The sequence below is a fragment of the Sander lucioperca genome, chromosome 11 (assembly GCF_008315115.2).
Source record: "Sander lucioperca isolate FBNREF2018 chromosome 11, SLUC_FBN_1.2, whole genome shotgun sequence".
Taxonomy (NCBI): Eukaryota; Metazoa; Chordata; class Actinopteri; order Perciformes; family Percidae; genus Sander; species Sander lucioperca.
In genome coordinates this window covers 16,333,829-16,346,896 of record NC_050183.1, presented here as the reverse complement: position 1 = coordinate 16,346,896, position 13,068 = coordinate 16,333,829, and the positions used below count along the sequence as shown (strand labels likewise).

The 13,068-nt window shown below is 43.6% G+C and overlaps 1 protein-coding gene across 2 annotated transcripts in view; it reads left to right on the top strand.

Annotated features, from left to right (window-relative positions):
* The first annotated feature begins 353 nt into the window (after positions 1 to 353).
* Positions 354 to 13,068, top strand: part of LOC116038103 (1-phosphatidylinositol 4,5-bisphosphate phosphodiesterase gamma-1-like) — a 55,488-nt gene continuing 42,773 nt past the window's right edge. For both annotated transcript variants that reach the window (XM_031282304.2, XM_031282303.2), the window contains exon 1: positions 354 to 1,460. In XM_031282304.2, the coding sequence (XP_031138164.1) occupies positions 1,184 to 1,460 (277 nt within the window). In that variant the 5' untranslated portion in view covers positions 354 to 1,183. The remainder of the gene's footprint in view (positions 1,461 to 13,068) is intronic.

Sequence of the window (13,068 nt, the reverse complement as noted above, 5' to 3'; positions counted from 1 at the left end):
AGAGAATTACCTTTTAGATTAACCTCCCCTTGTATGGCGCTCCTAAATGTTGATTTGATTTTCTCTAGCCTTGTTGCTTTTTGACTGATTTGAAGTAATAACCCCCTTTTTGATTTGCTTAGGTGATTCTTTTCTTTCATGTACACTAACAACATTTGTACCGAACCTAGTGATCCCGTACGAGAGTTTTGTATTTTTCATGTCAATAAAAACAATAATGATAATAAAAAAAGAAATTAAAGAGAGAGAGAGAGAGAGAGAGAGAGAGAGAGAGAGAGAGAGAAAAAAATCGGATCAAGCTTTTCGAGTTTTTCCGGTCTGCTAGCCCTAATTTCCTCTCAAGACCTCTGGCTTTGGAGCAGAGCGCACGCGCAGGCAGAGAGCTCCTGCCGACGAGCAGCGACGAGGAACTGGGGTAATTAACGCGTACGTAGGCTACCGCCACAACCCCGCACGCCTCCGTACGACTACTCCTGCGTACGATAATGCATCCTGTCCTCGGTGTAATGTGTCCGGTAAGGAGGAGTGTGTGAGGGGAGAGCCAGAATGGGAGGGCGGCCGCTCCGTGCTCTCCCATCCCCTCCGTCTCTCCGTCTCCGGGACGCCGCCACAGAGCGCCCGCCGATGCCGGTCCTCCTCTCCGCCGCCAAGCTACACTTACCTCCGGGTAATTGTCCGACTCGTCATTACATAACTCGGCGTTAACCGTGTCGCTCGCTTTGTCGACTTAATCCCCCCCCCACAAAAAAAAAAAAAAAGGTCAGGAGAGGGATAGACACATCTTGTTTGGACTGGGCTGCCTTTGCTGTCGTGGACTCAAGGACCATAAGGGTGGAAACCTGAGATCAGCGGTGATGAGAGAGGATTTCACTGGTGTTCTTCCAGAAGCATCTGGAAAGGATAACACGGGGATACACTCCCCCTCCAGAGGACCAGAGGATCATTCACATCTCAGACATTTGAGTGTTTTTCAGCTTTGAGTGATGTCTTCTAGCTTGTGTTTTTAAGTGAAATTGGTTTAAAATCACTGGCACAATTTGGGCTCATAACAAGATTTCCTCTTTGCACCAAGTGGTTTTGGACATGTTGGATAACTGGTGCATTCAATAAGTGATTAAAAGGACCAGTACCACCAGTACAGATCAGTTATCCTGCAAGGTTTCCTCGTAGCTATGCAGTGAAGATGTGTGCAGCCAGGTTCAGTGGCTGCCTCAATGGCTGTGCCGAGGAGGCTGCAGGTGGTGGCGCCACAGCGGGGGCTGGCGGTCCGGTCACGGCCTCCAGGATGCTGGACTGGACAGAGGCCGGTCCTCGCATCCTCCACAGCCTGGAGATGGGGACGGTGATGACCGTCTTCTACCAGAAGAAGTCCCAGCGGCCCGAGAGGAGAACTTTCCAGATAAAGCAGGACACGCGGCAGATAGTGTGGAGCCGAAGCCCTGACAAACTAGAAGGAGAGAGTGAGTATTGATATGAAAGCATAAATGGATCCCTGAGAGGGCCATCTGGGCTCGTAATCCATTCGTGCATAGGGGTGGGAATCACAGGGTACCTCACGATACGATACATGGCTCACGGTACCGAAAATATCATGATAAAGCAATTCTTCGATAATCAATATATTGCTAGACAATCCTATAATGATACATCACAATATCGGTGAAAAGGTTAGGGCAGGATTTCAGTCTGTGGATTAAAATTACAAAAACCATAGAGCAACTATGGGTCCAGACTTTGGACTTAAACAAGGCTGGGGTATCTGTTCTTTTCCTCAAACTGCTGTCCGTCATTTCATCCCGTTGAAAACCTCTTCCTCTTCGGCTACGCATTCATGTGTTGAGTGTATGAAGTAGCGACGCTGGGAGCAGGGAAATCTATTTAGAGCGCTTTATTTTATTAACTAAAATATTGATATTTGGCGCCAGCGTATTGATTCTCGTATTGCACGAAGGACGATATATTGGCGTATCGATATTTTGTCCCACCCCTATTCACGCATGACATCCCTGATGTGTCTCAGTCACATGCACCGTATGCACTTCTTCTGCTTCTTCACATCATTTACATTGTGTGCCAGTCACAGATTCTGACAAATAGAGAAACGGAACACCAGGGACAGTTTCTTCTGTGTGTGCGCAGCTATTTAAGCGGTGGTTCCCAACCAGGGCCTGAAGATAACTTTTTTTGGCAATCCACTAGCAACACAGGCTTTTTACCAGCCAATTTCTTTTGCCCTTCATATAGGTGACAAACAGAAAATGCAAAAGCATCGTTCTTGAACTTAATTGCTTCTAATTTTAAGTTTTTTTGTCCCGATTACAAACAGGATTTAACTTTGGGTTTCTCTGAGCGATACACAGACAGTCACTACATTACATTTTTATTCGCTAATGCTGACATTAATCAGCCACTCAGGAACCTTCCCATTGTCACCAACTGTCCACTTGGTATTAAAACGTCGTCTTTTACTTTTCTTTAAATCATCATCTTTTTGTTGGTTGCTTGTTTTAGCCGGGCTTCTCACCCCAGTAATGTGCCGGCACATTTTTTGAGATCAAACCCAATGGAAATGGCAGAATGACTTACTTACATTTTTCTCAATTACTTTGTTTTTGTGATCGTTATGAGCCAAAAATCAAAATTCGATTTATTGCACAGCCGTAGCACGCGTGTGTGCGTGCGTTCCCCACATCCTGACCTCAACTTGCAGCTGAGGCACTGTCATGGCCGTATCACGACCCTGTGACCCGCTGCTTCTTCCATGTCAGCCTGCCTGTAACTCTCACCAGACAGAATAGCATGCATGCTGCAGCCACATGGACCCTGACTCCTGGTCCAGCCCCGAGCTTCCTGTCTGACTGCCTGACTTACTGTGGGCTATGGCGGCAGTGGCAGCCTGCTGGAGTGGAGTCAAGTGGCAGTGGTGTACTTAAAGTAGCAGGCCGTTCTTGTGCCGTTGAATCGGCCTGTTGGAGCAGCGTTGTGCCTGTCTGGGTGTGGGGGCTGTTGTCGGCGCCCTGCATTTTGTGGCCTGGGGGAGGATTTGTTACAGTGTCTGTTAACACCGAGAAAAGTTATGGCATTCACAACAGGCATGATAGAGTTTCCTTCTGTTTGCCATGTGTTATTCTAACTCTCAGATTTTATGGTAGCACTCTGTAAAAAAAAAAAAAAGAAAAGAAAAAAAGAAGGACTCCTCCCCTATGAGATATGAATAGGTTTACTGCTGTCAGGTTTGTTTTTCCATCGCCCCGCTGAAGGTGATTCTTTCTGCCGTACCTTAAGAAAACGTCTTCACCGTGTGTGTCCATCATAAGGAAACGGAAAGTAGAGACGCTGCAAGTTGCACAAAAAGGAAACCGAATTGAGTTGAAAGACAAATGACTTTCTAGGCAACATTAAAAACTGATGAACACGCTTGAACGGCCAAGTTGTTGCCAGTTTTAAGCAGAACTATATTTTGTCATACTAACATATGTAGCCTGTATCTTATGCAAAAGTTATGCAAAGTCCTTAATTGTGCCTAATTCATCAGTTTATATAAATTGGGATGCTAGTAATCTGGGCTGCAGCTAACTATTATTTTCATTGTCGATTTTTTTTTTTCTCAATTAATTGATTAGTTGTTTGATCTATAAAAATGTGAGAAAATGGTTAAAAATGTCAATCAGTGTTTTCTAAAGTACAAGGTGACGTCCTATAATGTCTCGTTTCATCCACAACTCAAAGATATTCAGTTTACAGCTTACAAAATATTCACATTTAAGAAGCTAGAACTTTTTTTCATAAAAAACAACTCAAACCGATTAATCGATTATCCGTATAGTTGCCGATTAATTTAATAATTGACAACTAATCGATTAATCGTTGCAGCTCTACTAGTAATCAGTAAAAGTCAAACACTTGGTGTGTAGAGAATATTTGCAATATTATCTGCAGAACATCAGTCAAGTAATCAGAATGTTTAAAGGGGTGGTTCAGAATTTTGGACATAGGACCTCATTTCCAAATTAGCCAGTGTGTTATTTATCAGAGGAGACCGTTTTCAACACTTTTCATCCAGTCCTTCCAGTTGCAGAGTTAGCTTGTGCTAGGCTAGCGCAAGTCAACAGTATCTGCTAGCCTGCCATTAAAAGCAGTCTTAACCACTCCACAGTACACCCGAGGCAAATAAATTATAACGCCAGACTATCGATGTAAATGTCTGTGTTGATAGAATAATGTCAGAAATAAAACTACCCCTTTTTTTTGTTGAACGTTGTTCTCGCAATAGCACGGCACGTTCTCGCGATAACACGGCACGTGGTATGTATGTTTACATCCGCTGTATACGGCGTAGACATACACGTGGATAGCTCAAAATGCGTACAGATAACACGCCATTTGGCTTTAGGAAAGTGGCATGTATGTTTTCGCAAAGTCATGATGCCATGTTGCTGTAACCAGAAAATAAGTCTGAGGTTATTTGCGAGGTGTCTACCAACCAGTTTATGTTATGTTAGCAAGCAAACTTTAGCACAACTTCCCACAAAGTACTGCTTGCTGGCGAAGTGCTAATTTCAAAACATTACGGACATATAGACAGGCAGACAAAGGGATAACTCCGCCATTGTAACCAAAATATGTCTGAGTTTATTTGCAAAGCTTATGTCAGTGAACTAGCATGTTGCTACTCCCCACAGTAGGCTGCTTGAAACACCGACTTTCGGCACACAGGACGAGTTGACCAATAACAGTCCTCGACGCAAAGTTACACATTGTGCGTTGACTTGCAGTGTTTCTGTATTTAGTTTTCCTTTATTTGCAGCGTGTTTCTGTACGTGCGGCTTTGCTCTCGGGGCTACTGCAGTTTTCTCTTCTTTTCCATTTCTAGTAACCCTCCCCCCCCCCTCATCATTCTATGAAAGCTCAGAGACTAATTGGCAGCTGCACACATGTAGGTGTTGTTTCTGCTCGGGGAGCCTCGTCAATTATTTATCCATAATCATAAACCGCATAAACGGTGCTGCTACTACGAGTCTGAGCGTGCACAAAACCGCGGTGAACACCTCCCACTGCTCAGTCAGACCAAATCTCCTCAATCCCACACCGATGAAAACACAGCTAACACACACACACACACACACACTTTCGTAACCCACAAACGGCCCTTTACAAACAAACTCCCTCTTGACAAACCCACCAGAACATTCCGGGAACTCAGCGGGTCTCTCCTTCACTTTATCTCCCACAGTTCTATCTCTCAGCTACCCATTTTTCTTCCCTCCTCCTCCTCCTTCCTCCTCCTTCCTTCTCTCTCCATTTTCCTCCTCCAGCTGTCCTTTCCCAGTTTCGTCCCCCCCCCCACACACACACACACATCCACCTAAACACCCTTTTCATTTTCAAGGTTTTCTCTGACCTCCCATGTCACTTACTCCGTCTGTTTTCTTTCATTTTTTTATTCAGAATCTGAATTCTTTGTTCTCAAAAGTCTCACTCCTATTTATCTAAGTGACCCCTTCACTCCGTCTCCTCTCACCTCCCCCCTTCTCTCCTGCTTTTCCTTCCTTTGTTTTAGTTTTTTTCCCCTACTGTTTTCCCTGCTGTTTTTCTTTGAGATGAGCGCCTTTGGCAAACAGTGGAGGTATTAAATCCCGAGGCACAGGAAGTACGGGGTTATCAGGGAGTGTCTCGCTTCCCGTCTCAGATTGAAGGACTGGCTGGCTGTAGGAAAACAAAAGGTCCAGCATCTTCTGCAGGAAGCAGAGACATGGACCACAAACGAGGCGACGGTCGGCTGGTTTGCACCAATAGGGAATTTTTTAGGACTGTATCGGTGTGCGTGGTAAAACTTGCAAACACACTGACTGACTTGAAGTTTTTAAAGACTGGATTCAGCGTCCTTTTGTTCAAATATGCAGCCACTTTTGAGTGGACGATAATCCAGTTTAGCGCTGTAACTTACAAAAAAGAAAAGTTAGAATTTAGTTAGTTTACTTAAAGGTCAACAATTTAAAATGTCCCGTTGCGGTGATAAGCTCTACATTTTTAAACAGTTCCTTACATTGTGAATATTTAATCTTTTTTTCACATTTGAAGTAGGGCTGTCAAAATGAACGCGATAACGAGTTAACGCAAATTCAATTTTTTTTTTTTGGGGGGGGGGGCATTTTAGGCCTTTATTTTCACAGGACAGATGAAGACATGAGAGAGGGGGGGAATGACATGCAGCAAAGGACCACAGGTCGGAGTCGAACCCCCGGCCGCTGCGTCGAGGAGTAAACCCCTCCACATGTGCGCCCGCTCCACCAACTGAGCTAACCTGGCCACTACGCAAATTCCTTTTAACGCCACTTGTTGTCCTCAGGTCCAATTTGACCTGTTTTCAAAATGTCAAAATCAGAAATGTTTTTTTTTTTTTTTTTATAAAAATTACCCAAAAATTAGATGGATTCCATACAATGCTCTTCGCACGTACAATTCATGATCACTTCCTTTTATTGAATTTTTGAAAATGTTATGTTTTATTCAAGTTTTAGCATTTCAAAACAATTTGAAATGGTTTCAAAACTGTATTCTGACTAAACTTTGACTCTTCAAAGTCTCTGATTATCCATCATTTTTAACTAAAAAAATGAGGTATCATTTCCTACAAATGAGGATTATTGTCCATGAATTCCAAAATAAGTGTAAACCTAGTGGTAATAACTTGGTGTTAGTGGTGTTTGGTGGTTGGGTAACAAAAGCATCAAAAACGTTTAAAAAAAGCGACATAAACATAGAAAAAAAGCATCAAACGTGTCGAAGAAAGGGATATAAATGTCAGAAAAAGCGTCAAAAAGGTGTTCATTTTTACGGTCGACGGGAAGACAACACAAGGGTTAATGCCCGATTAATGCACACACGTGTGATTTTGCTCCGTAGTTTGGGAAATCATGAAGCTGCAGCAGGAACGTTGTGGACGGTGTTGCCTGCAGCGGAGACGAGACAGCTGGAGGGGGTCTTATAATACATCCATGAACAGGAGTGGATGGCTCGCAGAATCAAAGCTCCTTGAGCAGAAATGGATAAAGAAAAGGGTATTTTGAATGGCAAGTGGAGTTCCAAAGCCCTTACAGTAGGGCTGGACGATTAATCGAAAATGTATCGACATCGAAATTCTGAAGCTGTTATCGATGTATTTTTCCCAATGACGATAATTTCGGTAATTTATTCCTGTTGATAGACCTACTTTCTCCTTAAAAACATTCTACCGCGTGTGTAGTCACGTCACTTTGCCACTACCAGTCAGTCACATGGAAAGCATAATGGAGGATAACTCAAACACCCGAGTCCGAGTCACCTGAGCAACTTGTGCCCAAAAAAAAAGAAGCAGTGTCCGTCGTCTGGAAACACTTTGGCTTCAGAAAAGATGATTCATTATCGTTCATTTATCGTTATGGAGGTAAAATGTGCAATTTATCGTGATATTGATTTTAGGTCATATCGTGCAGCCATACCTTCTTGATGGTTCTTTCCACAAGACTGAAGTTATTTCCATGTACTGTCGATGTGAATTGAGTTACAGCCGGAGTACGTCCAGTCTCAAATACTCAAAAACTTGAAAAATATCCCTTTTAAAGTACATTCAGAACAGATAAAAGTCTATATCCATGACATTCCATTTCCGGGAGATTTCCGCCGGAAATTCCACCGGATTTCACTCTTTTCGGCCGGCTGTCTACCTTCCGCTTTCTTTGTGTTGGCGTTCTAAACTCTGGTGGATTTCTGAGGACTATGGTTAACTGCTCCTCAGATCTCTGCAGGGTAAATCCAGAGAGCTAACTAGACTATCTGTCCAATCTGAGTTCTCTGTTGCACGACTAAAACAACTTTTGAACGTACACGTGTTCCACCAAAACAAGTTCCTTCCCGTCCGGCGCTTAGCACCGCCAACGATTGTGATTGGCTTGAAGACATGCCAATAAACCAGAGCACGTTTTTCTCCCATCCCAGAATGCTGTGTGGACTAGCCAGACCTTCCTTCGCAGCGCTGTGGATGAAGGTCTGGCAATGCGAGACTAATTTGTGATTAATTGCGATTGACAGCCCTAGTTTGAAAGCAATTTGGACTTTGGAGTAAAGGTTTTGAATTAGTCCTCCGTGGGCCTCCGTACTGACCCCCTGTTATTTATTAGCAACTTTATTTCAGCCTCCCATCTATCTAATCTGTTTTCCATTTTATAACCTGCCCTCCTGCCTATTCTCGTCTCCCTTTCGTTTGCCTTCCTGTTATTTATAATCCCCAAGTAGACTTCTACCATCTGGTAGGGAGTGATGTCACCAGCTGTACCAGGAACAGTTTGTTTCACTGGATATGCACTGCAATTATCCACGGCTGGTGGTTTCAGGTCAGCAGTGCACACAACTCGTGGTGCGTTCGTTCAGACCGAGCAGTGAGCGCTGAGAACTGACTGAGGAAAGAAGAACCGTCCCATAACGGAGTGATTTAACTCTGATGAGACTGTTCATAGTATCTTATACTCTGATGTCTCTCCAGTTGGCTCACTGTCACATCAGACTATCTTTAAAGTAGTGTGTGTGTGTGTGTGTGTGTGTGTGTGTGTGTGTGTGTGTGTGTCTTTATCACAACCATGTTTACAGCCTGGACCTGGATTAAAGGCCACAGTGGGAGTAATCGCGTGTGTGTGTGTGTGTGTGTGTGTGTGTGTACTCCTTACCTATCATTGTCTGTGTGTCGTGGAGTGAGACAGGCAGGGTGTGTGTCCAACATTCAGACTACATGGCAGGAAGTAATAAAGGGAAAGACCTGAGAAAAACAAATACTGGGTTTTGAGGTATTTTTAATATCAGTTTGGGAGGGAAATTAGTCGGCTTTGACTGCGAAGCATTTCGTGTTAACATAACTTACCAGTGTCAAGGTCATACCTGAGTTTCCGTACCAATCAAAGTGAAACTTTTTTATGAACATGTTTTTCTAAAAAACATTTTGCTCTTTTTAACAAAACCTCTCCAATGTCTGAGTTCAACCAAAGATCCTCTGTACTAAAGATAGCACATTTCAGGCAGCGCCAATGGTACTTCCTGTCTCCTAAATGGGCATGGCCTTGTTTGAAAGTGTGGTGAACGTCATGTGGATGGATGAAAAGTTATATTTGTATAATTTTCTCTTGCTAACGTTAGATATTTACACAGCTAAAAGAGATATTTAGCATTACGGAGATTAGTTTTGTTAATTGAATTGAATTCAATTTTATTTATAGTATCAAATCATAACAAGTTATCTCAGGACACTTTACAGATAGAGTAGGTCTAGACCACACTCTATAATTTACAAAGACCCAACAATTCCAGTAATCCCCCAAGAGCGAGCATTTAGTGCGACAGTGGCGAGGAAAAACTCCCTTTTAGGGAGAAACCTGGGACAGACCCAGGCTCTTGGTAGGCGGTTGTCTGACGGTGCCGGTTGGGGGTGTGATGAACAGCAATTATAGTCACAATGAAGATAATGGAACTATGACTAGAAATAGTAGTTGTAGTAGTTCATGGCATAGCAGGGCACTGCAGGGTGTTACAGGGTGTAGCAGGGCACAGCAGGGCACTGCAGGGCGTTACAGGATGTAGCAGGGCACAGCAGGGCACTGCAGGGTGTAGCAGGGCATAGCAGGATGTAGCAGGGCACAGCAGGACGTAGCAGTGCACTGCAGGGTGTAGCAGGGCATAGCAGGATGTAGCAGGACGTAGCAGGGCACTGCAGGGCATAGCAGGACGTAGCAGGGCACTACAGGGCATAGCAGGACGTAGCAGGGCACTGCAGGGCATAGCAGGACGTAGCAGGGCACTGCAGGGCATAGCAGGACGTAGCAGGGCACTGCAGTGTCTGTAGCAATACACCCTTCCCCGCCGGTCTAGGTGAACTCTGCAACTCCTCACTCCCTAACTATAAGCTTTATCAAAGAGGAGAGTTTTAAGTTTACTCTTAAATGTGGTGACGGTGTCTGCCTCCCGAACACAGACTGGGAGCTGCCTCCTCAGGAGAGGAGCCTGATAGCTGAAGGCTCTGGCTTTTATACTTTTACTTTTATACTTTTAGAGACGCTAAGAACCACAAGTAAGTGCTCTAGTGGGATAATAAGGTACTATGTGCTCTTCAAGATATGATGGTGTTTGACCATTTAGAGCTTTTTAGGTCAGGAGAAGGATTTTAAATTCAATCCTGGATGTTCAAAAACTTGTTGACGCTAGCTTAGCTGTGTTGCCAGATCTCGCGAGAGTTTGGTCCTGAGACAGAAACTGGTCTCAAGTAAATTTTCTCCTATGTGTCTGTCTAAAAAATGCCATTTTAGTGTCAGAATGGCTCCAATATTTACTTTGGTGACTATGGGGCGAAAGAATCGGTCATAACCTTTGTTCACATTCACTTCTCCCGTTGGAATCAACCCACTCAGGACCTGCCGCTAGTTTCCTAAAGAGGCGTGGCAGTTGCGGAGCCCACATACAGGAAACTACTCTGACTCAACAAAAAGCAGCCGTGAAAGAACTGCAGTCTAAAACTACCAAGGATGAAGGTGCCATTGAAAACAGCAGCTTGACAAAAGAATTTGTGGCGCACGGTTTAATTGACTTGTTTCTGATACGACATCTACAGTTGTAAATGTTAATACGTTGGATGGAGTTTGGTCCAGATTCTCTGCAGCTTTTCCTCCCAGAATGTTAGTGGTCAAACGGTCCATTAGAGGGCTTTTTTCTGATGGATTAAAATAATAAGGCTGGTGTTATTTGATGTTTCTTATCGGCCGTATCTCAACACCCTGTCTTTAGCTCTCAGCACCAAGCCCATCGGTTTCATCAGTAATTTCCCAAAACAGCTGCTCACTGTAGTTTTTATCAAACAACAGGAGGAAATAGGGCATTTGTTGGCGTACTAGTTTCAGCTGCAGATTAATCCACATTTGTTGCTCTAGTGAGCGTGCGTGCGTGCGTGTGTGAGATTGAGTCAAAATAAACTACAGTGTATGTGTGTTCATGGTAATGAAGGAACATGTCACCCAGTGCAACAGTGTAGCTCAGTGACTATGTTTACATGCACATAATATTCCGACTAAGCAGGGCTAATGGAAATGAATATTCCACTAGTATTCCAGTTTACATGCAGCAGTGCAAAATAGGAAGTTTTCCTCCGGTGGCGGACTTGTTTGACCGTGCAAACACAGCCTCCCTCGTGCATTCCTTCAACCACCTTCTTGAAAAGGTCGGCGTTGAGATGTTTGTACATATTTAAAAAGCTGTTAATATCCAAATCTTTCATAATGTTTTAGAGTAGGTGTGTTACTCCTTTTCTTTTGGCCATGCATCTCTACTGCAGCGCTGCAAACTGGTTTGTGTACAAAAACCATAGCAACGCACAGAGAACAGGCAAGAAGCCGTAAACTGTCACAAACTGCGGTTAAAAACCCCAATTAAGACGCATATTCCTAAATGCGCTGTATACATGTCCAAAGAATCCGAATATATCAACAATACAAAATATAATATCCAAACAGAATATGCTGTTTACATGACCTGTATCAAATTTGGAATATTGTCATATTTGGAATAATAAGGGGCGCCTGGATAGCTCACATGGTAGAGCGTGCGCCCCATGTACAAAGGCTCAGTCCTTGCCGCAGCGGCCGCAGGTTCAACTCCGACCTGCAGCCATTTGCTGCATGTCATTCCCTCTCTCTCTCCCCTTTCACATCTTCAGCTGTCCTGTATAATAAAGGCCTAAAAAACAATATTTGGAATAATAATTATATAATAATAATAATAGTATGGATGGAGAAAAAAAAAATCCATTTTCCGTATCAATACACAGATGCAAAGGTAATACATTTCAATATGCTTAAAATCACAATAATATCGAATTGTGGCATACGTATCATGATTATATCGCATCGCGGGGCCTCCGGGGATTCCCGCCCTTAAATAAGAGGAATATTAGTGTGTATGTAAACGTACTCACTGGTTGTGTGTTTTTATGGTACAGAGGAAGAACATATATGCTTTTTAAGATCTTTTATTTTTTTGCATTTAAGGCCTTTATTTAATAGGACAGTTTAGACATGAAAGGGGAGAGAGAGGGGTAATGACATGCAGCATTACCCGTGGCTGCTGCAGCAAGGACTGAGCCTCTGTACATGGGGCACACGCTTCACCAAGTGAGCTAGCCAGGTGCCCCAGATATAAGCTTTTAAAGTGGGTTTTGATGACAATAAGAAGACTATAGAAGATCATCACACTTCTCCTTGAATTCATCAGGTAGTTATTGTGTTGTGCAACAGGAACGCACTGTATTTGTTGCAGAATTGTTCTTTTTTTAAAAGCTTAAAACAGAATAGGCTATCCGTGGGTAGTAACTCAGACAGATTCAGTTACGTGTTCTGCTGCTTCCAGCTCTGAACCCCTCCCTTCCTCCCTCCTTCTAAATTATGGACACATTTCCATCTGAGGATAATGGACTTCTCTCTTAATCTCATGCCAAAACGCTCTCCCTGTCATCTCCACATGTAGGAGGCTCAGATAGGAACCAGATTCCTCCTCTTGGCTCTTTGATTCCCGATTATATACAACCTGCTTAGGACGGCTCGCTTTGGCCCGATAAAGAGCAGCAACAGGCTTTGATTGTTCCGTCCTCTCTGTCTGCTGTTGTCTACCTGTTGGGGAGATCACTCTGGCCCTCATTTATCAACCTAACGTAGAAACCAGCACAGATATGAGCGCAGAAATCCTCTTACGACAGGCTTCACGTGTGATTCATGAAACGTTCGTATCACACCAATCACAGCGTAAGAATGGTCGTACATTGATAAATGCAGCGGCTGGAAACCATCGTAATTTAAATATCATGCCCCAATGTATTCTGGGTTTTGAGGCCTCACCCCTACAATTTACGACATGGTGAGACATAATCCGGCTAAAAAGTGGCACTTTTCAGAGGTGGAGATTAGCCGCTTTATGGCCGGAAGGATTTTTGCAGTTCCTAGAACATTCCTGTAACTCTTTCAGCTCCTACTTCAGGCCAGGGTCTTTTCTCTTTTCCCTTTT